The sequence below is a fragment of the Salmo trutta genome, chromosome 8 (assembly GCF_901001165.1).
Source record: "Salmo trutta chromosome 8, fSalTru1.1, whole genome shotgun sequence".
NCBI classification, from domain to species: domain Eukaryota; kingdom Metazoa; phylum Chordata; class Actinopteri; order Salmoniformes; family Salmonidae; genus Salmo; species Salmo trutta.
The window spans coordinates 8,465,148-8,491,878 of NC_042964.1; the positions used below are offsets into that span (position 1 = coordinate 8,465,148).

The 26,731-nt window shown below is 47.1% G+C and overlaps 1 protein-coding gene across 1 annotated transcript in view; it reads left to right on the forward strand.

Annotated features, from left to right (window-relative positions):
• Positions 1-26,243, forward strand: part of LOC115198133 (arylsulfatase J-like) — a 28,113-nt gene extending 1,870 nt beyond the window's left edge. Inside the window, exon 2 of the mRNA XM_029759842.1 lies at positions 24,205-26,243. Within this exon, the coding sequence (XP_029615702.1) occupies positions 24,205-25,573 (1,369 nt within the window). The 3' untranslated portion in view covers positions 25,574-26,243. The remainder of the gene's footprint in view (positions 1-24,204) is intronic.
• Positions 26,244-26,731: the final 488 nt, after the last annotated feature.

Sequence of the window (26,731 nt, forward strand, 5' to 3'; positions counted from 1 at the left end):
ACATGTATGTGTGGGTAACATGATTGAATAACATGTATGTGTGGGTAACATGATTGAATAACATGTATGTGTGGGTAACATGATTGAATAACATGTATGTGTGGGTAACATGATTGAATAACATGTATGTGTGGGTTAAATGATTGAATAGCATGTATGTGTGGGTAACATGATTGAATAACATGTATGTGTGGGTAACATGATTGAATAACATGTATGTGTGGGTTAAATGATTGAATAACATGTATTTGTGGGTTAAATGATTGAATAGCATGTATGTGTGGGTAACATGATTGAATAACATGTATGTGTGGGTAACATGATTGAATAACATGTATGTGTGGGTAACATGATTGAATAACATGTATGTGTGGGTAACATGATTGAATAACATGTATGTGTGGGTAACATGATTGAATAACATGTATGTGTGGGTAACATGATTGAATAACATGTATGTGTGGGTAACATGATTGAATAGCATGTATGTGTGGGTAACATGATTGAATAGCATGTATGTGTGGGTTAAATGATTGAATAGCATGTATGTGTGGGTTAAATGATTGAATAACATGTATGTGTGGGTAACATGATTGAATAACATGTATGTGTGGGTAACATGATTGAATAACATGTATGTGTGGGTAACATGATTGAATAACATGTATGTGTGGGTAACATGATTGAATAACATGTATGTGTGGGTAACATGATTGAATAACATGTATGTGTGGGTTAAATGATTGAATAACATGTATGTGTGGGTAACATGGATGGTGAGGTTTGCATTTAATCCATCGTCATCCCAGAGCGTGTCTGGTTATTGTGTCCTCTCATTCAAACCTATTAACTCATTTCCACAAATTCTGCCTTAATACAGGCGAGGTGGTCAACATGTAGTAGTGTATCGGAGGTGTAATTATTGTACACTTGATTACGAGAGTTAAAATCCCTTGGAGCATTATAACGCAGGGCCCTGTGAAATGCAATGTGACTATAAAGTCTATGCAGACCGACTGCAGAGTCACTGTATGTTTTCAAGACACTGAAATGCACACCGTATAAAAATGCTGGAAGCGCAACAAGATTGCAGCAAATGAAATTACAAAACACATAATTGGATGCCGGAGAACAAGGGTGCACGTCAGCACAGTAACAACTTAACTGTTTGCAAGTGGAGCCACTCTTGTCTTTCTCTATAGCAACCAGCTTGTGTTTTGGGTCCACGGACGGCAACGCCACAGATATATTAAAGAGCAGGGGTGAATACATAAGGGTAGCCTGATTGTGGTTTCACTTTGTAGTGTAGTTTATATGCCCACTTTATTTATCCTACGATGTTTCACATTTCACATCAGCATATTTTTCTCTCACACACACACACACACACACACACACACACAGGACTGTCCCTATAGAGATGCCTGCCTACGCCAGCATCTGTTTCGCTCCTTAGGAAACGGGAAGGTTGCTAGGCACCTCTTCTGGCTAGCGTCCGGGAAAATAAGGAGAAAAGTGTCCCCCTTTTGTCCACTCCACTCACCCCTCTTGTACAGTAAAAAGGGCTGCTACTGTGGTAGTAGCATCCATATGGAAATGTAGGTGTATATTCCATTATGTTACCAGGTTACTTCTGGGAGGATGATTGCAAGAGAGTGGTGGTGGGGGGTTGTATCTGTGATTCAAAACAGAAGGGGCTCCTCCAAAGAGGAGATTAGGGGCCCTTTAGAAGTGGTATGTGTGTGTGTGTGTGTGTGTGTGTGTGTGTGTGTGTGTGTCACTAATGTGCGGACAGCTATGGTACTGCAGTGTGCTATGTGCTGTAGGGACCAGACTGTGTTGATTTACCCTCCATGCCTTGCGGTGGGACTTCAGCAGATTGTCTGGCCAGTGATTCGTTCTATAGGGAGGTTCAAATGTCAAGATGTTCATGCTTTTCCCCGTTTGCGGGCTACAATATTAGTAACTTGAATATAGTGCTGGTTGTTGTGATCTTTAAACTTTTGTTCGACACTTAACGTCTGTATTGGACTGTACTCTACTGTACTCTACTGTACTGCATTGGACTGTACTCTACTGTACTGTATTGGACTGTACTCTACTGTACTCTACCGTACTGTTCTGTATTGGACTGTACTCTACTGTTCTGTATTGGACTGTACTCTACTGTACTGTATTGGACTGTACTCTACTGTACTCTACCGTACTGTTCTGTATTGGACTGTACTCTACTGTTCTGTATTAGACTGTACTCTACTGTTCTGTATTGGACTGTACTCTACTGTTCTGTATTGGACTGTACTCTACTGTACTGTATTGGACTGTACTCTACTGTACTGTATTGGACTGTACTCTACTGTACTGTATTGGACTGTACTCTACTGTACTGTATTGGACTGTATTGGACTGGACTGTATTGGACTGTACTGTACTGTTCTGTATTGGACTGTACTGTATTGGACTGTACTCTACTGTTCTGTATTGGACTGTATTGGACTGTACTGTATTGGACTGTACTCTACTGTACTGTATTGGACTGTACTCTACTGTACTGTATTGGACTGTACTGTATTGGACTGTACTGTACTGTTCTGTATTGGACTGTACTGTACTGTATTGGACTGTACTCTACTGTTCTGTATTGGACTGTATTGGACTGTACTGTATTGGACTGTACTCTACTGTTCTGTATTGGACTGTACTGTACTGTATTGGACTGTACTCTACTGTTCTGTATTGGACTGTATTGGACTCTACTGTATTGGACTGTACTCTACTGTACTCTACTGTTCTGTATTGGACTGTACTCTACTGTACTGCATTGGACTGTACTCTACTGTACTGCATTGGACTGTACTCTACTGTTCTGTATTGGACTGTACTCTACTGTTCTGTATTGGGCTGTACTCTACTGTACTGTATTGGACTGTGCTCTACTGCACTCTACTGTACTGTATTGGACTGTACTCTACTGTACTGTATTGGACTGTACTCTACTGTTCTGTATTGGACTGTATTGGACTGTACTCTACTGTACTGTATTGGACTGTACTCTACTGTACTGTATTGGACTGTACTGTACTGTATTGGACTGTACTCTACTGTACTGTATTGGACTGTACTCTACTGTACTGTATTGGACTGTATTGGACTGTACTCTACTGTATTGGACTGTATTGGACTGTACTCTACTGTTCTGTATTGGACTGTATTGGACTGTACTCTACTGTTCTGTATTGGACTGTATTGGACTGTACTCTACTGTTCTGTATTGGACTGTATTGGACTGTACTCTACTGTACTGTATTGGACTGTATTGGACTGTACTCTACTGTACTGTATTGGACTGTACTCTACTGTTCTGTATTGGACTGTACTCTACGGTACTGTATTGGACTGTACTCTACTGTACTGTATTGGACTGTATTGGACTGTACTCTACTGTTCTGTATTGGACTGTATAGGACTGTACTCTACTGTACTGTATTGGACTGTATTGGACTGTACTCTACTGTACTGTATTGGACTGTACTCTACTGTACTGTATTGGACTGTATTGGACTGTACTCTACTGTTCTGTATTGGACTGTATTGGACTGTACTCTACTGTACTGTATTGTACTCTACTGTTCTGTATTGTACTCTACTGTACTGTATTGGACTGTACTCTACTGTACTGCATTGTACTGTACTCTACTGTAATGCATTGGACTGTACTCTACTGTTCTGTATTGGACTGTACTCTACTGTACTGTATTGGACTGTACTCTACTGTACTCTACTGTTCTGTATTGGACTGTACTCTACTGTTCTGTATTGGACTGTACTCTACTGTTCTGTATTGGACTGTACTCTACTGTACTCTACTGTACTGTATTGGACTGTACTCTACTGTACTGTATTGGACTGTACTCTACTGTACTGTATTGGACTGTACTCTACTGTACTGTATTGGACTGTACTCTACTGTTCTGTATTGGACTGTATTCTACTGTACTCTACTGTTCTGTATTGGACTGTACTCTACTGTACTGTATTGGACTGTACTCTACTGTACTGTACTGTATTGGACTGTACTCTACTGTACTGTATTGGACTGTATTCCGATAGTTGCAGTAATTCCGTTACAGATTGTTTTGCTCCCCCATTGTAAACCACCCTTATACACCAGAGAGCCATATATTTGAAATGTGTTTTTCTCAACTGTCACCATATGTACAGGTTGTCTTGCCTCATAAATATTCATCTCTAGCTAGGGGACTGAATATGACTGACAGGTCAAAATAAACATCCAGATATCCTGGCGCACGTTGACATGTATGGTAAGGAAGTTCAAGTAGAGCTAATCTCAGCCATTTCTTCATTCTGATTCCCCATGTCACTGCCTCTGACTGGCCATTACAGGGAAGAGGTTAGTGCTTTATACTGATGAGAAAGAGAGAGATTACTGTGCGTTTCATCTACTGTGTTTACATCGTAGGAGCTGGTGGTGAGGCCTTTCAGTGGAAAGAGCAGCCGATGAAACATCCTTGCATGAAGCCCGATGAAGCAGATTTCTGGACTGTGAAGCACTCTCTATTGAATATGCTTTTAGTTCAGGAGTAGGTCTGCACAATCATCCCAGAATCTCTCTCAGCCCTCTTGTTCAACCCCGACGCTCCCCTCCCCTTACGACCATGCCCACACACTGTCGTTGCGGTCACTGATCCTAAAAAGGGAAGCTATCGTTGTGATGAGGACAGTGTTCTATGGGTAGCAGGGGTTTTTCCAGAATCAACTGGTTCAGTAGAGTTAGAGAGGGTCAGGATCGGATGTTTTCTGTCCCACTCAACCTGGACACCAGAAAGAAGCACAGCTTGATCCTTCACACACACACAGGTGCCCACTGTCTCCTGCCCTCTGGACCTTCTTTATCAGACATCAGTGACCTGCTGGCAGCATGCAAGACTGACCCTGCTCCTTTAAAAAACACATTTCAGTCTTCACCTCCGTCAACCTCATCAGGATATCTAGAGTGAGATAACGTTATGGAGTCAGCAATGGAGAAGAGTAGGAGACAGACAAGTGAACCATCATTGTGCTGCTGAGGTAATGCACTTAAAACGTCCCCCATGACAGGAGCTGCAGAACAGATTGGTACGGTTCCTGACCTCTCGGCAGCAGCTCTGAACGCGAGCGCCACGACCTATTAAACGATTGGAGGCTGTAGTGGAGCGTTTTCCTCCAAGTTCAGCGACTAATTTGACTCTTCAAACCCTGTGAACTCAGATATTCACTGGTCTCCCGGAGAGTCCAACGAGTGATGCCAAGGAAAAGGCAGAGGTTGCATTGGCCTGGCAGTGGGTCTGGTGTTCTTTTAAAGTTGAAGAATGTGGACTATGTCTGCGGAATGCATGAGACATGGCAAGACAATGGATGGTGCTGAAGATCAGTTTCTCTGAAATACCATCTCAGCGAAACAAGGCGGCTGGGACAAAGGAACTTTGTAAACACTTCTGTCAGTGTCAAAGATTGAGTATTTAACAGCTTGAGAGACGACAACAAACGTGTCCAGACAGAGCAGACGTGGGGCCTCTATCGCAGGTTTTTAGAGCCCCGATGTGGAATAAAGCATTCAGAAAACACACCTAATTTTCTTTGTCAAAACTTTGGAAACACAGATGTAGGATTTTAACTTGATCACCCTGTTGCTGTTGAACTTCCAGAGTGGCGCAGCGGTGTAAGGCACGGCATCTCAGTGTAAGAGGCGTCACTGCAGTCCCTGGTTCGAATCCAGGCTGTATCACATCCGGCCGTGATTGGGAGTCCCATAGGGCGGCGCACAATTGACCCAGCGTCGTCTGGAGTAGGCCGTCATTGTAAAAAAAGAAATGTTAAACTTGTAAGGTGAGGTTTAAAAAGGCTTCTGAAGTTTGTAATTTCCACTTTGAAATTTAAGACTTTATTTTTACCTCACATTTCCTGTTGCTGCAGGATTATCTTCCTGCTGTAGCAAACTGGTTCAAATTAAGATCCTACATCTGTATAACTCCAAATGGACATCCTCAGAAACACTACTTTAATATCGATTTATACGTGGCCAGCCTAATAAAAACGATTGTTAAGGGAGCCAGAATACCTTTCCTCCTCCATCTCCTGAAACATATACTCTCTCTCCCTCTCTCTATCTCCCTCCCTCCCCCCTCTTTCTTTCACTCCCTGCTTCCCACGGGGGACGACTCAGCGGTCACTCTTGACAACCTGCCAAGCAGGAGGAATCGACGTAAAGCTAAATTAAATGTTGCTATCAAAGGCCCACATCTCTGATGAACCGCTGTCAGTCAACAAACAAATAATTAGGACTGCACCCCAGGTGCCTTCTGGGTCGCGTGGAGGAGATTGCCAATGTGGATAGCAACCAACTTTTAAGGGCAGCTTTGTAAGACCAAACACTGTGTTCTCTTACAGTGTCGAGGCGCTGTAAGTTGTAACTATCAAACACAGAGCTACTTTTATCCCTTTTACCTCTCACCCCAGTCAAGTCTCATCTTCCACTCACCCACCTCCTGTCCCTGACTGTCCGCAGTCTCCCTGCTTCTCTCACTCACCCACCTCCTGTCCCTGACTCTGTCCGCAGTCTCCCTGCTTCTCTCACTCACCCACCTCCTGTCCCTGACTCTGTCCGCAGTCTCCCTGCTTCTCTCACTCACCCACCTCCTGTCCCTGACTCTGTCCGCAGTCTCCCTGCTTCTCTCACTCACCCACCTCCTGTCCCTGACTCTGTCCGCAGTCTCACTGCTTCTCTCACTCACCCACCTCCTGTCCCTGACTCTGTCCGCAGTCTCCCTGCTTCTCTCACTCACCCACCTCCTGTCCCTGACTCTGTCCGCAGTCTCCCTGCTTCTCTCACTCACCCACCTCCTGTCCCTGACTCTGTCCGCAGTCTCCCTGCTTCTCTCACTCACCCACCTCCTGTCCCTGACTCTGTCCGCAGTCTCCCTGCTTCTCTCACTCACCCACCTCCTGTCCCTGACTCTGTCCGCAGTCTCCCTGCTTCTCTCACTCACCCACCTCCTGTCCCTGACTGTCCGCAGTCTCCCTGCTTCTCTCACTCACCCACCTCCTGTCCCTGACTCTGTCCGCAGTCTCCCTGCTTCTCTCACTCACCCACCTCCTGTCCCTGACTCTGTCCGCAGTCTCCCTGCTTCTCTCACTCACCCACCTCCTGTCCCTGACTCTGTCCGCAGTCTCCCTGCTTCTCTCACTCACCCACCTCCTGTCCCTGACTCTGTCCACAGTCTCCCTGCTTCTCTCACTCACCCACCTCCTGTCCCTGACTCTGTCCACAGTCTCCCTGCTTCTCTCACTCACCCACCTCCTGTCCCTGACTCTGTCCACAGTCTCCCTGCTTCTCTCACTCACCCACCTCCTGTCCCTGACTCTGTCCACAGTCTCCCTGCTTCTCTCACTCACCCACCTCCTGTCCCTGACTCTGTCCACAGTCTCCCTGCTTCTCTCACTCACCCACCTCCTGTCCCTGACTCTGTCCACAGTCTCCCTGCTTCTCTCACTCACCCACCTCCTGTCCCTGACTCTGTCCACAGTCTCCCTGCTTCTCTCACTCACCCACCTCCTGTCCCTGACTCTGTCCACAGTCTCCCTGCTTCTCTCACTCACCCACCTCCTGTCCCTGACTCTGTCCACAGTCTCCCTGCTTCTCTCACTCACCCACCTCCTGTCCCTGACTCTGTCCACAGTCTCCCTGCTTCTCTCACTCACCCACCTCCTGTCCCTGACTCTGTCCACAGTCTCCCTGCTTCTCTCACTCACCCACCTCCTGTCCCTGACTCTGTCCACAGTCTCCCTGCTTCTCTCACTCACCCACCTCCTGTCCCTGACTCTGTCCACAGTCTCCCTGCTTCTCTCACTCACCCACCTCCTGTCCCTGACTCTGTCCACAGTCTCCCTGCTTCTCTCACTCACCCACCTCCTGTCCCTGACTCTGTCCACAGTCTCCCTGCTTCTCTCACTCACCCACCTCCTGTCCCTGACTCTGTCCACAGTCTCCCTGCTTCTCTCACTCACCCACCTCCTGTCCCTGACTCTGTCCACAGTCTCCCTGCTTCTCTCACTCACCCACCTCCTGTCCCTGACTCTGTCCACAGTCTCCCTGCTTCTCTCACTCACCCACCTCCTGTCCCTGACTCTGTCCACAGTCTCCCTGCTTCTCTCACTCACCCACCTCCTGTCCCTGACTCTGTCCACAGTCTCCTGCTTCTCTCACTCACCCACCTCCTGTCCCTGACTCTGTCCACAGTCTCCCTGCTTCTCTCACTCACCCACCTCCTGTCCCTGACTCTGTCCACAGTCTCCCTGCTTCTCTCACTCACCCACCTCCTGTCCCTGACTCTGTCCACAGTCTCCCTGCTTCTCTCACTCACCCACCTCCCTGTCCCTGACTCTGTCCACAGTCTCCCTGCTTCTCTCACTCACCCACCTCCTGTCCCTGACTCTGTCCACAGTCTCCCTGCTTCTCTCACTCACCCACCTCCTGTCCCTGACTCTGTCCACAGTCTCCCTGCTTCTCTCACTCACCCACCTCCTGTCCCTGACTCTGTCCACAGTCTCCCTGCTTCTCTCACTCACCCACCTCCTGTCCCTGACTCTGTCCACAGTCTCCCTGCTTCTCTCACTCACCCACCTCCTGTCCCTGACTCTGTCCACAGTCTCCCTGCTTCTCTCACTCACCCACCTCCTGTCCCTGACTCTGTCCACAGTCTCCCTGCTTCTCTCACTCACCCACCTCCTGTCCCTGACTCTGTCCACAGTCTCCCTGCTTCTCTCACTCACCCACCTCCTGTCCCTGACTCTGTCCACAGTCTCCCTGCTTCTCTCACTCACCCACCTCCTGTCCCTGACTCTGTCCACAGTCTCCCTGCTTCTCTCACTCACCCACCTCCTGTCCCTGACTCTGTCCACAGTCTCCCTGCTTCTCTCACTCACCCACCTCCTGTCCCTGACTCTGTCCACAGTCTCCCTGCTTCTCTCACTCACCCACCTCCTGTCCCTGACTCTGTCCACAGTCTCCCTGCTTCTCTCACTCACCCACCTCCTGTCCCTGACTCTGTCCACAGTCTCCCTGCTTCTCTCACTCACCCACCTCCTGTCCCTGACTCTGTCCACAGTCTCCCTGCTTCTCTCACTCACCCACCTCCTGTCCCTGACTCTGTCCACAGTCTCCCTGCTTCTCTCACTCACCCACCTCCTGTCCCTGACTCTGTCCACAGTCTCCCTGCTTCTCTCACTCACCCACCTCCTGTCCCTGACTCTGTCCACAGTCTCCCTGCTTCTCTCACTCACCCACCTCCTGTCCCTGACTCTGTCCGCAGTCTCCCTGCTTCTCTCACTCACCCACCTCCTGTCCCTGACTCTGTCCACAGTCTCCCTGCTTCTCTCACTCACCCACCTCCTGTCCCTGACTCTGTCCACAGTCTCCCTGCTTCTCTCACTCACCCACCTCCTGTCCCTGACTCTGTCCACAGTCTCCCTGCTTCTCTCACTCACCCACCTCCTGTCCCTGACTCTGTCCACAGTCTCCCTGCTTCTCTCACTCACCCACCTCCTGTCCCTGACTCTGTCCACAGTCTCCCTGCTTCTCTCACTCACCCACCTCCTGTCCCTGACTCTGTCCACAGTCTCCCTGCTTCTCTCACTCACCCACCTCCTGTCCCTGACTCTGTCCACAGTCTCCCTGCTTCTCTCACTCACCCACCTCCTGTCCCTGACTCTGTCCACAGTCTCCCTGCTTCTCTCACTCACCCACCTCCTGTCCCTGACTCTGTCCACAGTCTCCCTGCTTCTCTCACTCACCCACCTCCTGTCCCTGACTCTGTCCACAGTCTCCCTGCTTCTCTCACTCACCCACCTCCTGTCCCTGACTCTGTCCACAGTCTCCCTGCTTCTCTCACTCACCCACCTCCTGTCCCTGACTCTGTCCACAGTCTCCCTGCTTCTCTCACTCACCCACCTCCTGTCCCTGACTCTGTCCACAGTCTCCCTGCTTCTCTCACTCACCCACCTCCTGTCCCTGACTCTGTCCACAGTCTCCCTGCTTCTCTCACTCACCCACCTCCTGTCCCTGACTCTGTCCACAGTCTCCCTGCTTCTCTCACTCACCCACCTCCTGTCCCTGACTCTGTCCACAGTCTCCCTGCTTCTCTCACTCACCCACCTCCTGTCCCTGACTCTGTCCACAGTCTCCCTGCTTCTCTCACTCACCCACCTCCTGTCCCTGAGCTGATACACACTGGGTTACAGAGCTGATACACACTGGGTTGTAGAGCTAATACACACTGGGTTACAGAGCTATTACACACTGGGTTACAGAGCTAATACACACTGGGTTACAGAGCTGATACACACTGGGTTGTAGAGCTAATACACACTGGGTTACAGAGCTGATACACACTGGGTTGTAGAGCTAATACACGCTGGGTTACAGAGCTAATACACACTGGGTTACAGAGCTAATACACGCTGGGTTACAGAGCTAATACACACTGGGTTGTAGAGCTAATACACACTGGGTTACAGAGCTATTACACACTGGGTTACAGAGCTAATACACACTGGGTTACAGAGCTAATACACACTGGGTTGTAGAGCTAATACACACTGGGTTACAGAGCTATTACACACTGGGTTACAGAGCTAATACACACTGGGTTGTAGAGCTAATACACACTGGGTTACAGAGCTGATACACACTGGGTTACAGAGCTAATACACACTGGGTTACAGAGCTGATACACACTGGGTTGTAGAGCTGATACACACTGGGTTACAGAGCTAATACACACTGGGTTACAGAGCTAATACACACTGGGTTACAGAGCTAATACACACTGGGTTACAGAGCTAATACACACTGGGTTACAGAGCTAATACACACTGGGTTGTAGAGCTAATACACACTGGGTTGTAGAGCTAATACACACTGGGTTACAGAGCTAATACACACTGGGTTACAGAGCTAATACACACTGGGTTACAGAGCTAATACACACTGGGTTACAGAGCTAATACACACTGGGTTACAGAGCTAATACACACTGGGTTACAGAGCTAATACACACTGGGTTACAGAGCTAATACACACTGGGTTGTAGAGCTAATACACGCTGGGTTACAGAGCTAATACACACTGGGTTACAGAGCTAATACACACTGGGTTACAGAGCTAATACACACTGGGTTGTAGAGCTAATACACACTGGGTTACAGAGCTATTACACACTGGGTTACAGAGCTAATACACACTGGGTTACAGAGCTAATACACACTGGGTTACAGAGCTGATACACACTGGGTTGTAGAGCTAATACACACTGGGTTACAGAGCTATTACACACTGGGTTACAGAGCTAATACACACTGGGTTACAGAGCTGATACACACTGGGTTACAGAGCTGATACACACTGGGTTACAGAGCTATTACACACTGGGTTACAGAGCTAATACACACTGGGTTACAGAGCTAATACACACTGGGTTACGGAGCTAATACACACTGGGTTGGTTGATGAAGTGAACCTGTGGATAAGTGAAGCAAGGCCAACCGGTGAATAAGGGAATGAAGAATGTGTTAGGTAGGGTCTGGAAGAGAACGTATGATAGAGTTTAAGAGGAGTGTCAAGGCAGTAGCAGCAGAGTTAGATTGAAAGGGTGGTGTCAGTCAGAGAGATAGTGGAAGGCTGAGTGAATAGAAGTGAGGAGGGGGAGGGAGGAAGGGAATGAGCCAGAGAGATAGTGGAAGGCTGAGTGAATAGAAGTGAGGAGGGGGAGGGAGGAAGGGAATGAGCCAGAGAGATAGTGGAAGGCTGAGTGAATAGAAGTGAGGAGGGGGAGGGAGGAAGGGAATGAGCCAGAGAGATAGTGGAAGGGTGAGTGAATAGAAGTGAGGAGGGGCGGGAGGAAGGGAATAAGCCAGAGAGATAGTGGAAGGCTGAGTGAATAGAAGTGAGGAGGGGGAGGGAGGAAGGGAATAAGCCAGAGAGATAGTGGAAGGCTGAGTGAATAGAAGTGAGGAGTGGGAGGGAGGAAGGGAATGAGCCAGAGATAGTGGAAGGCTGAGTGAATAGAAGTGAGGAGGGGGAGGGAGGAAGGGAATGAGCCAGAGAGATAGTGGAAGGCTGAGTGAATAGGAGGGAGGAAGGGAATGAGCCAGAGAGATAGTGGAAGGCTGAGTGAATAGAAGTGAGGAGGGGGAGGGAGGAAGGGAGTAAGCCAGAGAGATAGTGGAAGGCTGAGTGAATAGAAGTGAGGAGGGGGAGGGAAGAAGGGAGTAAGCCAGAGAGCCACACTGCTCCAAGGCTGAATTTTATAAGCTTTAGAAAGCCGAGGAGAGGTTGCTTATTTGAACCATATGTAGGGAGGACGTGGAACAGTTACATGGTTGGCCCATGCAGCCGGGCCCGGGCCCAGGGATAGTGATGGTTTGGAAGCAGGTACAGGCCTAGAACTCGGAGGCTGGGTGGCCTGGTAGTTGTTTCCCCTTGTGCCTTGTGGGACACTGTGTTTGCAAGCTGCGTTTGGTGATTTGTGTTTAATGGCGTGTGCGTTTTGTTGGCCTAGTGGTCCAGTGGTTGTGTAAAGAAACCAAAGAGACAGCTAGTGTGATTACAGGGAAGGGAAGCAAAAGTAGGAAACAACTGCTAAAGGTTTTTACTGCCTGGCATGACTCCTTGTTGGGCATCGAAAGTGGAGCTGGCTGGCCTTCAGCCCTCAACCTTTGACACCTAGAGGCATGTTCATGCCATGAAATATGTTACAAGGTGTTTGTAAATGGGCTGTATTCAACACGGTGTGGGGCTGGGTTAGTGGGAAACATCTTCAATATGCTCATGACTCCAGTCGTCTTTTTAAGGGCCTAGAAAGACTAGAAAGTACAACTGTCCTTCAACCACTCAAGACCCGTACAAAGTCCAGGCCAATGCACCATTCCCTGTAAATCCCCAAATCCTATAGGTATAGATAGATATAGACCAGAATACTTTGGAATTCCACCTTGTGCCAGTCCACATCAAGATCTTCTGTTCAGATGACTGATCTATGTAGGAATCAGAGATTCCATGCATGACATGACATTCTCATTACACGTCAGTAACCTTTTGGTATGTGAGCACCAGCAACGCACAAGACTCCGGAGGGTTAGGAGCATATGATGATCTCACGAGCTTTCTACCTCACACAGGCTCCCTCCCTCCCTTTCGCATGAACACAGACACACACAGCTCTAGGATGCATCTGCACTTGTAGTTGTGTCCCATTGTGATTTTGTGGGGCTTGATCATCTGGAAGTTAAGATGCCCTCGGGGAGATATTGTTCTTTCCTCTCAATCCTAGATTTCAAACCTTGGCTTTAACACGAAGCTGGACAAATAAAAACAAATTAAGTGACGGCATGGAATGGAATATTGATTATATGCGCCGATAGAATCTAAACAAACTGGTCCATGTCTGGCGGAGAGGGAAGATAATGTAGCAGAAAACCTCCAGAAACAATGTTTTATGGGCATTTATCGACAAAGGAAGAGAATAAATATGGACATGTAATTGCTTGTGAAAAGAGCTATACGGAGATAATGGCCTATAGATGGAAACTAAAGCATTTTATGAAAGCTTGCTCTGCACATTCTATCTAGCGTTGTAAAGTCTGTTGAGATAAAGTCCACATATGTCGATTAATATATTATAGCTGTAGTCGAAGCCTACAAGCTCAGCTCCAAGTTCCACTACGGACCTCCAAAGAGCTCACTTCATTGAATCTCTCTAGTCTCTACCCTAAGACAGATGTTGGTTCTCCTCCTCTCTCTTTCCCATCCATCTATTAGTTCTTTGTAGACATATTGGATCCAGCTAATGATATTCAGTCAGCACAACAATGCTTCCTTTATTCCCCAGTGGGTGTATTTGTTGTGGAGTGGTGGGCAACAGTCCCCTGCTCAGACTACTAACTGGTGAGAAGCCATCATGCCAGGCCCACATGAAATCAACAAACAATCTGGTTCCCAGATCATCTCAGGCCCACATCAAACCAACACTCTGGTTCCCAGATCATCCCAGGTCCACATGAAGCCAACAAACACTCTGGTTCCCAGATCATCCCAGGTCCACATGAAACCAACAAACACTCTGGTTCCCAGATCATCCCAGGTCCACATGAAACCAACAAACACTCTGGTTCCCAGATCATCCCAGGTCCACATGACACCAACAAACACTCTGGTTCCCAGATCATCCCAGGATCACATGAAACCAACAAACACTCTGGTTCCCAGATCATCCCAGGTCCACATGACACCAACAAACACTCTGGTTCCCAGATCATCTCAGGCCCACATCAAACCAACACTCTGGTTCCCAGATCATCCCAGGTCCACATGAAACCAACAAACACTCTGGTTCCCAGATCATCCCAGGTCCACATGAAACCAACAAACACTCTGGTTCCCAGATCATCCCAGGTCCACATGACACCAACAAACACTCTGGCTCCCAGATCATCCCAGGCCCACATGAAACCAACACTCTGGCTCCCAGATCATCCCAGGCCCACATGAAACCAACAAACACTCTGGCTCCCAGATCATCCCAGGCCCACATGAAACCAACAAACACTCTGGTTCCCAGATCATCCCAGGTCCACATGACACCAACAAACACTCTGGTTCCCAGATCATCTCAGGCCCACATCAAACCAACACTCTGGTTCCCAGATCATCCCAGGTCCACATGAAACCAACAAACACTCTGGTTCCCAGATCATCCCAGGTCCACATGAAACCAACAAACACTCTGGTTCCCAGATCATCCCAGGTCCACATGACACCAACAAACACTCTGGCTCCCAGATCATCCCAGGCCCACATGAAACCAACACTCTGGCTCCCAGATCATCCCAGGCCCACATGAAACCAACAAACACTCTGGCTCCCAGATCATCCCAGGCCCACATGAAACCAACAAACACTCTGGTTCCCAGATCATCCCAGGCCCACATGACACCAACACTCCCTGGTTTGCATTCTGCTCTGGTGCCAGAATGGATTCCTCTCTGGTGCCCCTATGGATGATGAACATTAAATGATCGTTTCCATTTCTATCCTCACGGTCTGGACTTTAAAGATGAATTCTGATATATCAATATCTTAAATGTTATATTTAAAAATGAATATATCATTTTAAGGTCTCCATTTGTTATTTGCCAGTATTGAGAATCTCAGGACCCATTCAGATGTACTTAACACCGATGCTTCCTCAGTGTCTTCTACAACATACAGCTCCTTTCCTTTAGAAAGACACTAGGCGCTCTGTTTGTGGCTGGCGTTAAGCCAGCGTAATTGTCAAAAGCACACTCGATAGTGTTTTTGACCTGGTAAAGCCGTCGTTCTTCTATTTTCAAACCCTAGAGCCAGGATTGGTAATTTACCTGTTTTATATGAGCTCGCTTGTGCTGAGGTGGGGAGGCAATATCTGAGGTGTGTCCTTAAAAACGTGTGCCGAAGTGACAATTTCAGTATGCTCTGATGGGGATATTTAAGACCAAGCGAAAGCTGGTTTTAGCAGTAACGGGTTGGTTAAGGCATGGATTTTGACAGCAGAAGCGCTGCCTATCCAGCCGTGATGAACAGTACCCATATGCACATGGAACAAGACATGTGCTTTTTTTGTTCCCAACCCCAAGTTCAGCCTTTCCCCAACCACTTAAAAAAATGTGTGCCTTCATGTGAGAAGTTATCATGAATATTCATTTTGGGGGTGGGTAAACATAGTTGTACCAGATCCCAACACTTTCTCACTAAAGCATACTTACCAGAAGTCCAGTGGTACGCTCTGATAATAAAATGATGTGCATCACGAGCAAATATGGCTCTGTACAGTTCTCACAGTGATAAGGCTCAGTACAGTTAGCTCACAGTGATAAGGCTCTGTACAGTTAGCTCACAGTCATAAGGCTCTGTACAGTTCTCACAGTGATAAGGCTCTGTACAGTTCTCACAGTGATAAGGCTCTGTACAGTTCTCACAGTGATAAGGCTCTGTACAGTTAGCTCACAGTGATAAGGCTCTGTACAGTTAGCTCATAGTGATAAGGCTCTGTACAGTTAGCTCACAGCGATAAGGCTCTGTACAGTTAGCTCACAGTGATAAGGCTCTGTACAATTAGCTCACAGTGATAAGGCTCTGTACAGTTCTCACAGTGATAAGGCTCTGTACAGTTAGCGCACAGTGATAAGGCTCTGTACAGTTCTCACAGTGATAAGGCTCTGTACAGTTAGCTCACAGTGATAAGGCTCTGTACAGTTCTCACAGTGATAAGGCTCTGTACAGTTAGCTCACAGCCATAAGGCTCTGTACAGTTAGCGCACAGTGATAAGGCTCTGTACAGTTAGCTCACAGTGATAAGGCTCTGTACAGTTAGCTCACAGTCATAAGGCTCTGTACAGTTAGCTCACAGTCATAAGGCTCTGTACAGTTAGCTCACAGTCATAAGGCTCTGTACAGTTAGCTCACAGTGATAAGGCTCTGTACAGTTCTCACAGTGATAAGGCTCTGTACAGTTAGCGCACAGTGATAAGGCTCTGTACAGTTCTCACAGTGATAAGGCTCTGTACAGTTCTCACAGTGAAGGCTCTGTACAGTTAGCGCACAGTGATAAGGTTCTGTACAGTTAGCTCACAGTGATAAGGCTCTGTACAGTTCTCACAGTGATAAGGCTCTGTACAGTTAGCTCACAGTGATAAGGCTCTGTACAGTTAGCTCACAGTGATAAGTCTCTGTACAGTTAGCTCACAGTGATAAGGCTCTGTACAGTTAGCTCACAGTGATAAGGCTCTGTACAGTTCTCACAGTGATAAGGCTCTGTACAGTTAGCTCACAGTCATAAGGCTCTGTACTGTTAGCGCACAGTGATAAGGCTCTGTACAGTTAGCGCACAGTGATAAGGCTCTGTACAGTTAGCTCACAGTGATAAGGCTCTGTACAGTTCTCACAGTGATAAGGCTCTGTACAGTTAGCTCACAGTGATAAGGCTCTGTACAGTTAGCTCACAGTGATAAGGCTCTGTACAGTTAGCTCACAGTCATAAGGCTCTGTACAGTTAGCTCACAGTGATAAGGCTCTGTACAGTTAACTCACAGTGATAAGGCTCTGTACAGTTCTCACAGTGATAAGGCTCTGTACAGTTAGCTCACAGTCATAAGGCTCTGTACAGTTAGCGCACAGTGATAAGGCTCTGTACAGTTAGCTCACAGTCATAAGGCTCTGTACAGTTAGCTCACAGTGATAAGGCTCTGTACAGTTAGCTCACAGTGATAAGGCTCTGTACAGTTAGCTCACAGTGATAAGGCTCTGTACAGTTAGCTCACAGTCATAAGGCTCTGTACAGTTAGCGCACAGTGATAAGGCTCTGTACAGTTAGCGCACAGTGATAAGGCTCTGTACAGTTAGCTCACAGTGATAAGGCTCTGTACAGTTCTCACAGTGATATGCGGAAATGTGCCTTTTGAATTTTGTGTAACGTCAGTAGTCTAGTCAAGGAAGCATCATGCAAATATATTGTACCACCCAGCACATCTAGCAGGGAATGTATTTCATACCGACCACTCCCTTGAGATGATGTGCCTCTACATCGAGATGGGTGCAATTGCAGTCTGCAATTTGGGACGTTCCTGCATTATTCTTCACACTTCTCCCAGTCATATTTAAGGTTAGAACTACCTTTCTAAGTGTCCTGATACTTCTAGCTTGGAGTTGTATTTTTATGATAACATAGCTACAGTATTTGACTTTTTAATGTGTATAGTATTGCTTACTAGGTGTGTCCAATCAATTTTGTAACCACTCCCTCTTCAAATTAGGGCTAATTGGAAAAGCTGTTCAAAAGAAGACATTGTATTATTTCTTTGTACTCCCTGACGAAGGCCATGCAGCCGAAACGCGTTGGGTTTTTAAAACCTTGTTTCTATTGAACATGCCATACAAATAAAGGCATTTTAATTCATTATATGAAGAGTGCCTTGGTCCTCCTTTCTATTTGATGATCAATTCACCCCTTTTACCAAAGAGCACCTTCTGTCTACCAAAATGTACTATTGTGTACCTTAGTAGCGCTTCCCTTCCTCCTCTTTCTACTAGCAGTCGCCAAGTAGTCCAGACTATCGATAAAGGGTTTCTCGTGAGACCACAATCACTAAAGCTTTATTAAAAGACAAAACTGTGAGCGGACATCCCCTTTTTAACTATGTAGGCTGTTACATTATTTTAGACAGCTCCTGTTGTTATTGTGGATGTACGTACAGTACAAACCCCTCCATGTAGGTTAAATGCCCATCATGGAAGGAGATAAATGTTTCTAAAGAATGTCACAGGGTTAAGTTATTTTCCTTTAAGAATTTGTATTGTATTTGTTTTTGATTAAAAAGCAAGGCCCTTTACCCTGCTATAAGGAAGGCTGGTTCATCAACAACCTGCCGGGTCTTTCTGATCCTGCGTTAGCCAAGGAGCCGATACATAAAAGGTTTATGCTTGTGAGGCTTTTTCCGACATGCTTTTGCATTATTCCTAGTTCACATAGGCCTACCTGCAGTGAACACTCCATTCCGCTTGTATATATCGATCCCCATTTCCAAACGGCGCCTCCTGTCCGGTTACCAAACACATTCTCCTCCAAACAAAAGTTTCAGTTCTATAACACCATATCAACAGCAGGCCTAGGCTATATCTGGCTTGTCTCACAAGCCATGTCTCACACATGTCTCACACATGTCTCTCCCAATTTACAGGAGCCTAGTATTTTTTATTTGAGGAGAGTGCGATGCCTAAGGCCTATACTCGTTGAAGCCAATTACAACAATGTTGACTGTCAACAGTCCAAACATTTTGAGCCAACACTGGATGTTTTTGTTTTATGTTGCTACCACTCGTTACTGTAACCTATGCTATTTAATAAACTGTAGTATCCATCCACAGTGAACTAGGACTAGAATATTCCGTGCCCCCAGACGAATTGGAGATGATGACAACTCAAAGACCGTCAGTAACCGACAAAACTTGAGACAAACGAATGCCGTATTAAACAATGGAACGCCTTAATTGACCAGTGAGTGGCCAAGCCCTCATCACACCTACAACTTGTTTATTTATCAAAACCCAGCTCTTTTCACACTACCGGCAGCTATTGCGCTCATAATAATGGCTATGAAAATCGTGAAAATATTTTGGACACACCCCAGGACCAAAAGTGCTACCACCAGGGTTTATATTTCTCATTGCATTAGGTTTGTTAAAATAGAGCCCTTGGGGTTTAAAAGACAGATGTTGGGTGTACTATGTTGGGTGTACTATGTTGGGTGTACTATGTTGGGTATCCTATGTTGGGTATACTATGTTGGGTATACTATGTTGGGTATACTGTCCCTATCTCTGCTTGTTGAATGTACTGTAATTACACTACAGTCTTATGTTGATACAAACAGCAACACTCCTACCAAGTGTGTTGTTAATGGTCGATATTCGCTACCATAGTGGCCGTGCAGCGTTCGTTGAGAGACACATCTGCCACACAGCGGTTTAGGAGGAGAAGGAGAGGTGGAGGAGGAGAAGGAAAGGTGGAGGAGAAGGAGAGGAGGTGGAGGAGAAGGAGAGGAGGTGGAGGAGAGGAGGAGGAGAGGTGGAGGAGGAAGTGAAGGAGAGGTGGAGGAGAGGAGGAGGAGAGGTAGAGGAGAAGGAAAGGTGGAGGAGGAGAAGGAGAGGTGGAAAAGAGGAGGTGAAGGAGAGGTGGAGGAGGAGGTGAAGGAGAGGTGGAGGAGAGGAGAAGGAGAGGTGGAGGAGGAGAAGGAGAGGTGGAGGAGGAGAAGGAGAGGTGGAGGAGAAGGTGAAGGAGAGGTGGAGGAGAGGAGAAGGAGAGGTGGAGGAGGAGAAGGAGAGGTGGAAAAGAGGAGGAGGAGAGGTGGAGGAGGAGGTGAAGGAGAGGTGGAGGAGAGGAGAAGGAGAGGTGGAGGAGGAGAAGGAGAGGTGGAAAAGAGGTGGAGGAGGAGGTGAAGGAGAGGTGGAGGAGGAGAAGGAGAGGTGGAGGAGGAGAAGGAGAGGTGGAGGAGGAGGTGAAGGAGAGGTGGAGGAGAAGGAGAGGTGGAGGAGGAGGAGAAGGAGAGGTGGAGGAGAAGGTGAAGGAGAGGTGGAGGAGAAGGAGAAGTGGAGGAGGAGGAGAAGGAGAGGTGGAGGAGGAGGAGAAGGAGAGTTGGAGGAGGAGGTGAAGGAGAGGTGGAGGAGAGGAGAAGGAGAGGTGGAGGAGAAGGAGAGGTGGAAAAGAGGAGGAGAGGTGGAGGAGGAGGTGAAGGAGAGGTGGAGGAGAGGAGAAGGAGAGGAGGAGAAGGAGAGGTGGAGGAGGAGGTGAAGGAGAGGTGGAGGAGAAGGAGAGGTGGAGGAGGAGGAGAAGGAGAGGTGGAGGAGAAGGTGAAGGAGAGGTGGAGGAGAAGTGGAGGAGGAGAAGGAGAGGTGGAGGAGGAAGTAGAGGAGAGGTGGAGGAGAGGTGGAAGAGGAGGAGAAGGAGAGGTGAAGGAGAGGTGAAGGAGAGGTGGAGGAGAGGTGGAGGAGGAAGTAGAGGTGGAGGAGAGGTGGAGGAGAGGTGGAGGAGGAAGTAGAGGTGGAGGAGAGGTGGAGGAGAGGTGGAGGAGAAAGTAGAGGTGAAGGAGAGGTCGAGGAGAGGTGGAGGAGGAAGTAGAGGTGAAGGAGAGGTGGAGGAGGAGGTGCTCCACATATTCAGTTCACTGAGACAGACAGTCCTCCCACCTGACTGACTCCTGAGGCATAGTATACTGTACTGTATGGAGTTACACCTTCTGGAACAGCGGGGACTCTGAAGCAACACAAACACACATGCATACACACACATAATAACATACACACTATACACACGTACACATAGATTTAGTGTTGTAGATATGTGGTAGTGGAGTAGGGGCCTGAGGGCACACACTTAGTGTGTTGTGAAATCTGTTATGAATGTATTGTAATGTTTTCAAAATTGTATAACTGCCTTAATTTGACCAGATCTCTGGAAGAGTAGCTGCTGCCTTGGCAGGAACTAATGGGGATCCATAATAAACCCCAGGAAGAGTAGCTGCTGCCTTGGCAGGAACTAATGGGGATCCTTAATAAACCCCAGGAAGAGTAGCTGCTGCCTTGGTAGGAATTAATGGGGATCCATAATAAACCCCAGGAAGAGTAGCTGCTGCCTTGGCAGGAATTAATGGGGATCCATAATAAACCCCAGGAAGAGTAGCTGCTGCCTTGGCAGGAACTAATGGGGATCCTTAATAAACCCCAGGAAGAGTAGCTGCTGCCTTGACAGGAATTAATGGGGATCCTTAATAAACCCCAGGAAGAGTAGCTGCTGCCTTGGCAGGAATTAATGGGGATCCTTAATAAACCCCAGGAAGAGTAGCTGCTGCCTTGGCAGGAACTAATGGGGATCCATAATAAACCCCAGGAAGAGTAGCTGCTGCCTTGGCAGGAATTAATGGGGATCCATAATAAACCCCAGGAAGAGTAGCTGCTGCCTTGGCAGGAATGAATGGGGATCCATAATAAACCCCAGGAAGAGTAGCTGCTGCCTTGGCAGGAACTAATGGGGATCCATAATAAACCCCAGGAAGAGTAGCTGCTGCCTTGGCAGGAACTAATGGGGATCCATAATAAACCCCAGGAAGAGTAGCTGCTGCCTTGGCAGGAACTAATGGGGATCCATAATAAACCCCAGGAAGAGTAGCTGCTGCCTTGGCAGGAACTAATGGGGATCCATAATAAACCCCAGGAAGAGTAGCTGCTGCCTTGGCAGGAACTAATGGGGATCCATAATAAACCCCAGGAAGAGTAGCTGCTGCCTTGGCAGGAACTAATGGGGATCCATAATAAACCCCAGGAAGAGTAGCTGCTGCCTCGGCAGGAACTAATGGGGATCCATAATAAACCCCAGGAAGAGTAGCTGCTGCCTCGGCAGGAATTAATGGGGATCCATAATAAACCCCAGGAAGAGTAGCTGCTGCCTTGGCATGAACTAATGGGGATCCATAATAAACCCCAGGAAGAGTAGCTGCTGCCTTGGCAGGAACTAATGGGGATCCATAATAAACCTCAGGAAGAGTAGCTGCTGCCTCGGCAGGAACTAATGGGGATCCATAATAAACCCCAGGAAGAGTAGCTGCTGCCTCGGCAGGAACTAATGGGGATCCATAATAAACCTCAGGAAGAGTAGCTGCTGCCTCGGCAGGAACTAATGGGGATCCATAATAAACCCCAGGAAGAGTAGCTGCTGCCTTGGCAGGAACTAATGGGGATCCATAATAAACCCCAGGAAGAGTAGCTGCTGCCTTGGCAGGAACTAATGGGGATCCATAATAAACCCCAGGAAGAGTAGCTGCTGCCTTGGCAGGAACTAATGGGGATCCATAATAAACCCCAGGAAGAGTAGCTGCTGCCTTGGCAGGAATTAATGGGGATCCATAATAAATAGAAATACAAACAGAGACTACACCATTACCCTCACCACCACTTTTTTCTGATGTCCATTGGCTAATCCCTCTTCTGTCATTTAGCATGCAAACACACACGCAGGCATACGCACACACCCACACACACATACAGCTCGCACACATACGCAAACCACACACACCTAATGTCATTTTGCAAACCCTGGTCAGCATCTGTCTGACAGTTTAATGCTGTGTGAAAATGTTGAGTGAATGACTTAGGGGAACAACCAATTAAGTCTAAAACCGCTAAGAACATTCCAATGTTTCATCAACTAAACTAAATGTTTTCCAGGGAATGAATAGCCAGTTTCCCTAAAACACATACAGTAATGCTATCTGCTATTAAAGTTCAAGTTAAGTCAAGGGCAAGATTTTACTGCAGTGAGTACACTACAGTATTTGCATTTCCAAGATAAAGTTTTCTAAAATGACATGCAAAGACTTGAATAGAACTGTGTCCAAGTGTGAATAAAGCGAGTGTTTGGTGCTGTGGATACGTTTGAAATCATTTAAGATACAGCTAAGAAAGCCCTGGTTCGCAGACCACCGCATGCCTTCCCTCCAAATGAAGCCTCCTTTTTCAAAGTGCACACCGACCGCTTATGTTATTTACCATTTCCCTGGTGAGTGATTGCCTTTTTGCCACTGGCCACAGCAGAGAAAGAGGGATGAGTGTAGAAGGGGAGGAGGGGAAGGCAAGGAGGAAGGGAGAGAAAAAAGGGATTGAGGTAGTTTGGCTTTCTCTGTCTGATAGCAGGAGAGTCAGACAATGATGAAGTCAGTTCGGGGGTAATTGTAGCTGTTAAGTCATTTCACCACTACAATGACTTCATCCTCTGGCATATTGCTCTTGGACATCTCCTGTCTAACTCGCTCAGCTGTCAGTCTAAACCTGTTGGCTTTGGATTAAGTCCATTGCAATTAGAATTAGATTGAATAATGCATACTGTGTGTTATACCTAGCTGATTCTGTGCCGTCTCATTGCATTTAAAATGTCTGTGAAAGGATTCATTGTCAAGTGAAAGAAACAACCTAATCTGTCATTTTAGAAACTTAAACTGGATAAATTGTCATGTATTACCAGAACCTTGGCAGACTGTTTGGTTTATTTGATTGGAAATCATACCGAATCATATTCAAATTGTAGAAAAATGATCTTTCTAGTATAGCCTATACCTATCTGGAACTATTTCTGTGCACATCATATACCATAGAACTCTACAATTCAAGCATAGAATTCCAAGGATTCAAGGTTTAGGAAGCCAAGCTAACGGGTGTATGTCAGATAGTGAGGAAGGAGAAATCCCAACACCATGGTAGAATCATGGCAGGCACATACCTGTCGTACCACAACACTGCATCCAACTATATTATATTTAACTGTAAATGTTAGCAAACGCTTTATTTGATGTATGACTGGTTTTGGATACTCTGACTGGCCAGATGAGGATGGTCTCTCCCTCGGCGCTCTGGTTCTTCACAATGTTTATCCAAACTAGCTATGTTTCCTAGACACTGTCACCTTGGCCTTCTCTTTGGAGGTGTACTTTGTAGCATAGGTCATAGATAAGATTTGCTTGGTCGATTGGTTGATTGACTAACAGCCTTTCTTTTCTCTGTGTCACATGCAGGTACCAGATCCACACAGGCCTCCAGCACTCGGTCATCAGGCCCACCCAGGCCAACTGCCTGCCCCTGGAGAATGTCACACTACCCCAAAAGCTCCAGCAGGCGGGCTACGCCACGCATATGGTGGGAAAGTGGCACCTGGGCTTCTACAAGCGTGGCTGCATGCCCACTCAGCGCGGCTTCGACACATTCTTTGGGTCCCTATTGGGTAGTGGTGACTACTACAGCCACTATAAATGTGACGGTCCCGGCATGTGTGGCTATGACCTGCACGAAGGGGAGGAGGCGGCCTGGGAACAGGATAGGGGCCGATACTCAACCTTGATGTTCACCCAAAAAGCTGTGGACATCCTGGCACACCACAACCCCCAGAAACCCTTATTCCTCTACTTGGCCTTTCAGGCAGTCCATTCTCCGCTACAGGTGCCCGCTCGCTACCTGGAGCGCTACAAGTCCATCCCTAACTTACATCGTCGCAAGTACGCCGCCATGGTGTCCTGCCTGGATGAGGCCGTCCACAACCTCACGCTGGCACTGAAGCGCTACGGTTTCTACCACAATACGGTGATAGTGTACTCGTCAGACAACGGGGGCCAGCCCATGGCTGGGGGCAACAACTGGCCCCTCAGGGGGAGCAAGGCCACCTACTGGGAGGGGGGCATCCGGGCTGTAGGCTTCGTTCACAGTCCCCTGCTACTGAACAAGGGGACCCGATGCCGGGCGTTGATCCACATCACAGACTGGTTCCCCACCCTGGTGACCCTGGGGGAGGGGACCCTGGACGAAGATCTCAACCTGGATGGCTACGACGTGTGGGAAGCCATCAGCGAGGGCCGCCAGTCCCCCCGCCACGACATTCTGCACAACATCGACCCCATCTACACCAAGGCAAAGAACGGCTCATGGAAGGCCGGCTATGGCCTCTGGAACACGGCCATCCGAGCTGCTCTCCGGGTGGGCCACTGGAAGCTTCTCACGGGGGTGCCTGGCTACAGCGACTGGGTCCCTCCGCAGACCTTCTCCAATCTGCTTCTGACCAACCGCTGGCATAACGAATATGTCCGCTGGGACCAGGGGAAGTCCGTCTGGCTGTTCAACATCATAGCCGATCCCTACGAGAGAGTGGACCTGTCTCTTCGCTACCCACACATAGTGAAGAAGATGCTAATGCGGCTAGCACAGTATAATAGGACGGCCATCCCGGTGCGCTACCCGGCTAAAGACTCCCGCTCCAATCCTAACTTCAACGGAGGGGTGTGGGGACCCTGGTACAAAGAGGATGAAGATGATAGAGAGACTAACCTCCTTACCAACAACCTGGCCAAGAAGAGGCGGAAGAAGAAAGCGAAGAAGAGGAAGCTGAAGGACTGAAAGAAAGGTGGAGGACTAGTCTTTTTATTTATTGCTGTGACTTTTTGTTGTGAAAGACTTTTAGATGGTCAGATCTCAGGGATTGACACACGATCGGTCTTTAAAGATTGTCCTGCTCAATGATTTGAAGACTTTAATGGACTGGTGCTTTGGATATTACATGAACTCAATGGACAAATGGACCTATATTTGCCTCAGAGAGTAGGCTTTAAGGAAACAACCCACTTTAATCACTACTGTCAGACCCAGCACCTATGACCTCAAGACTATGGGTTAGGGCCTTTAAATAATGTTTATTTTTCTAGTTTTTGATTGCATGCTTGAACTTCTATGACCTTCCGATTTTTATTAGATTTCTGACATTTAGGCAAAGAGAAAATAAATATAGAATGAATCTTTGTAGACAGCACCATATATTTGGGCTAAAGAAAAATAAAAAAGATTAATAGTTATATTATATTAGCTGTTGATTGCAGTGTTGCAAGAAAATGAAAACAAAATGTAGGATTTATATTGGATAGTCAACTTAGATTTACTCTCTTTCATGAGTACAGTCCGTCTGAACTTAAAACAATCTATGTTCTCCCCATTAGTTCTGTCTAGTCTGGCACCAGGTAAACCTGAATGTAAAACAAATTAGCTAACAAAATAAAATAAATTGATGCAGATCTCTGTTTTTCTCATTCTCTCATTCCACCTCTGTCTTTCTCACCATCTTTCTTTCTCTGTAATTCCACGTCTCTCTCTCTCGCGCTCTCTCTCTCTCTCTCTCTCTCTCTCGCTCTCTCTCTCTCGCTCTCTCTCTCTCGCACTCTCTCGCTCTCTCTCGCTCAACGTCTCAAGTAGAGGTCGGCCGATTATGATTTTTCACCGCCGATGCCGATTATTGGAGGACCCAAAAAAGCCGATAACGATTAATCGGCCGATTTTTTTTTTTTTTTATTATTATTTTTATATATATTTATTTATTTGTAATAATGACAATTACAACAATACTGAATGAACACTTATTTTAACTTAATATAATACATCAATAAAATCAATTTAGCCTCAAATAAATAATGAAACATGTTCAATTTGGTTTAAATAATGCAAAAACAAAGTATTGGAGAAGAAAGTAAAAGTGCAGTATGTGCCATGTAAAAAAGCTAATGTTTA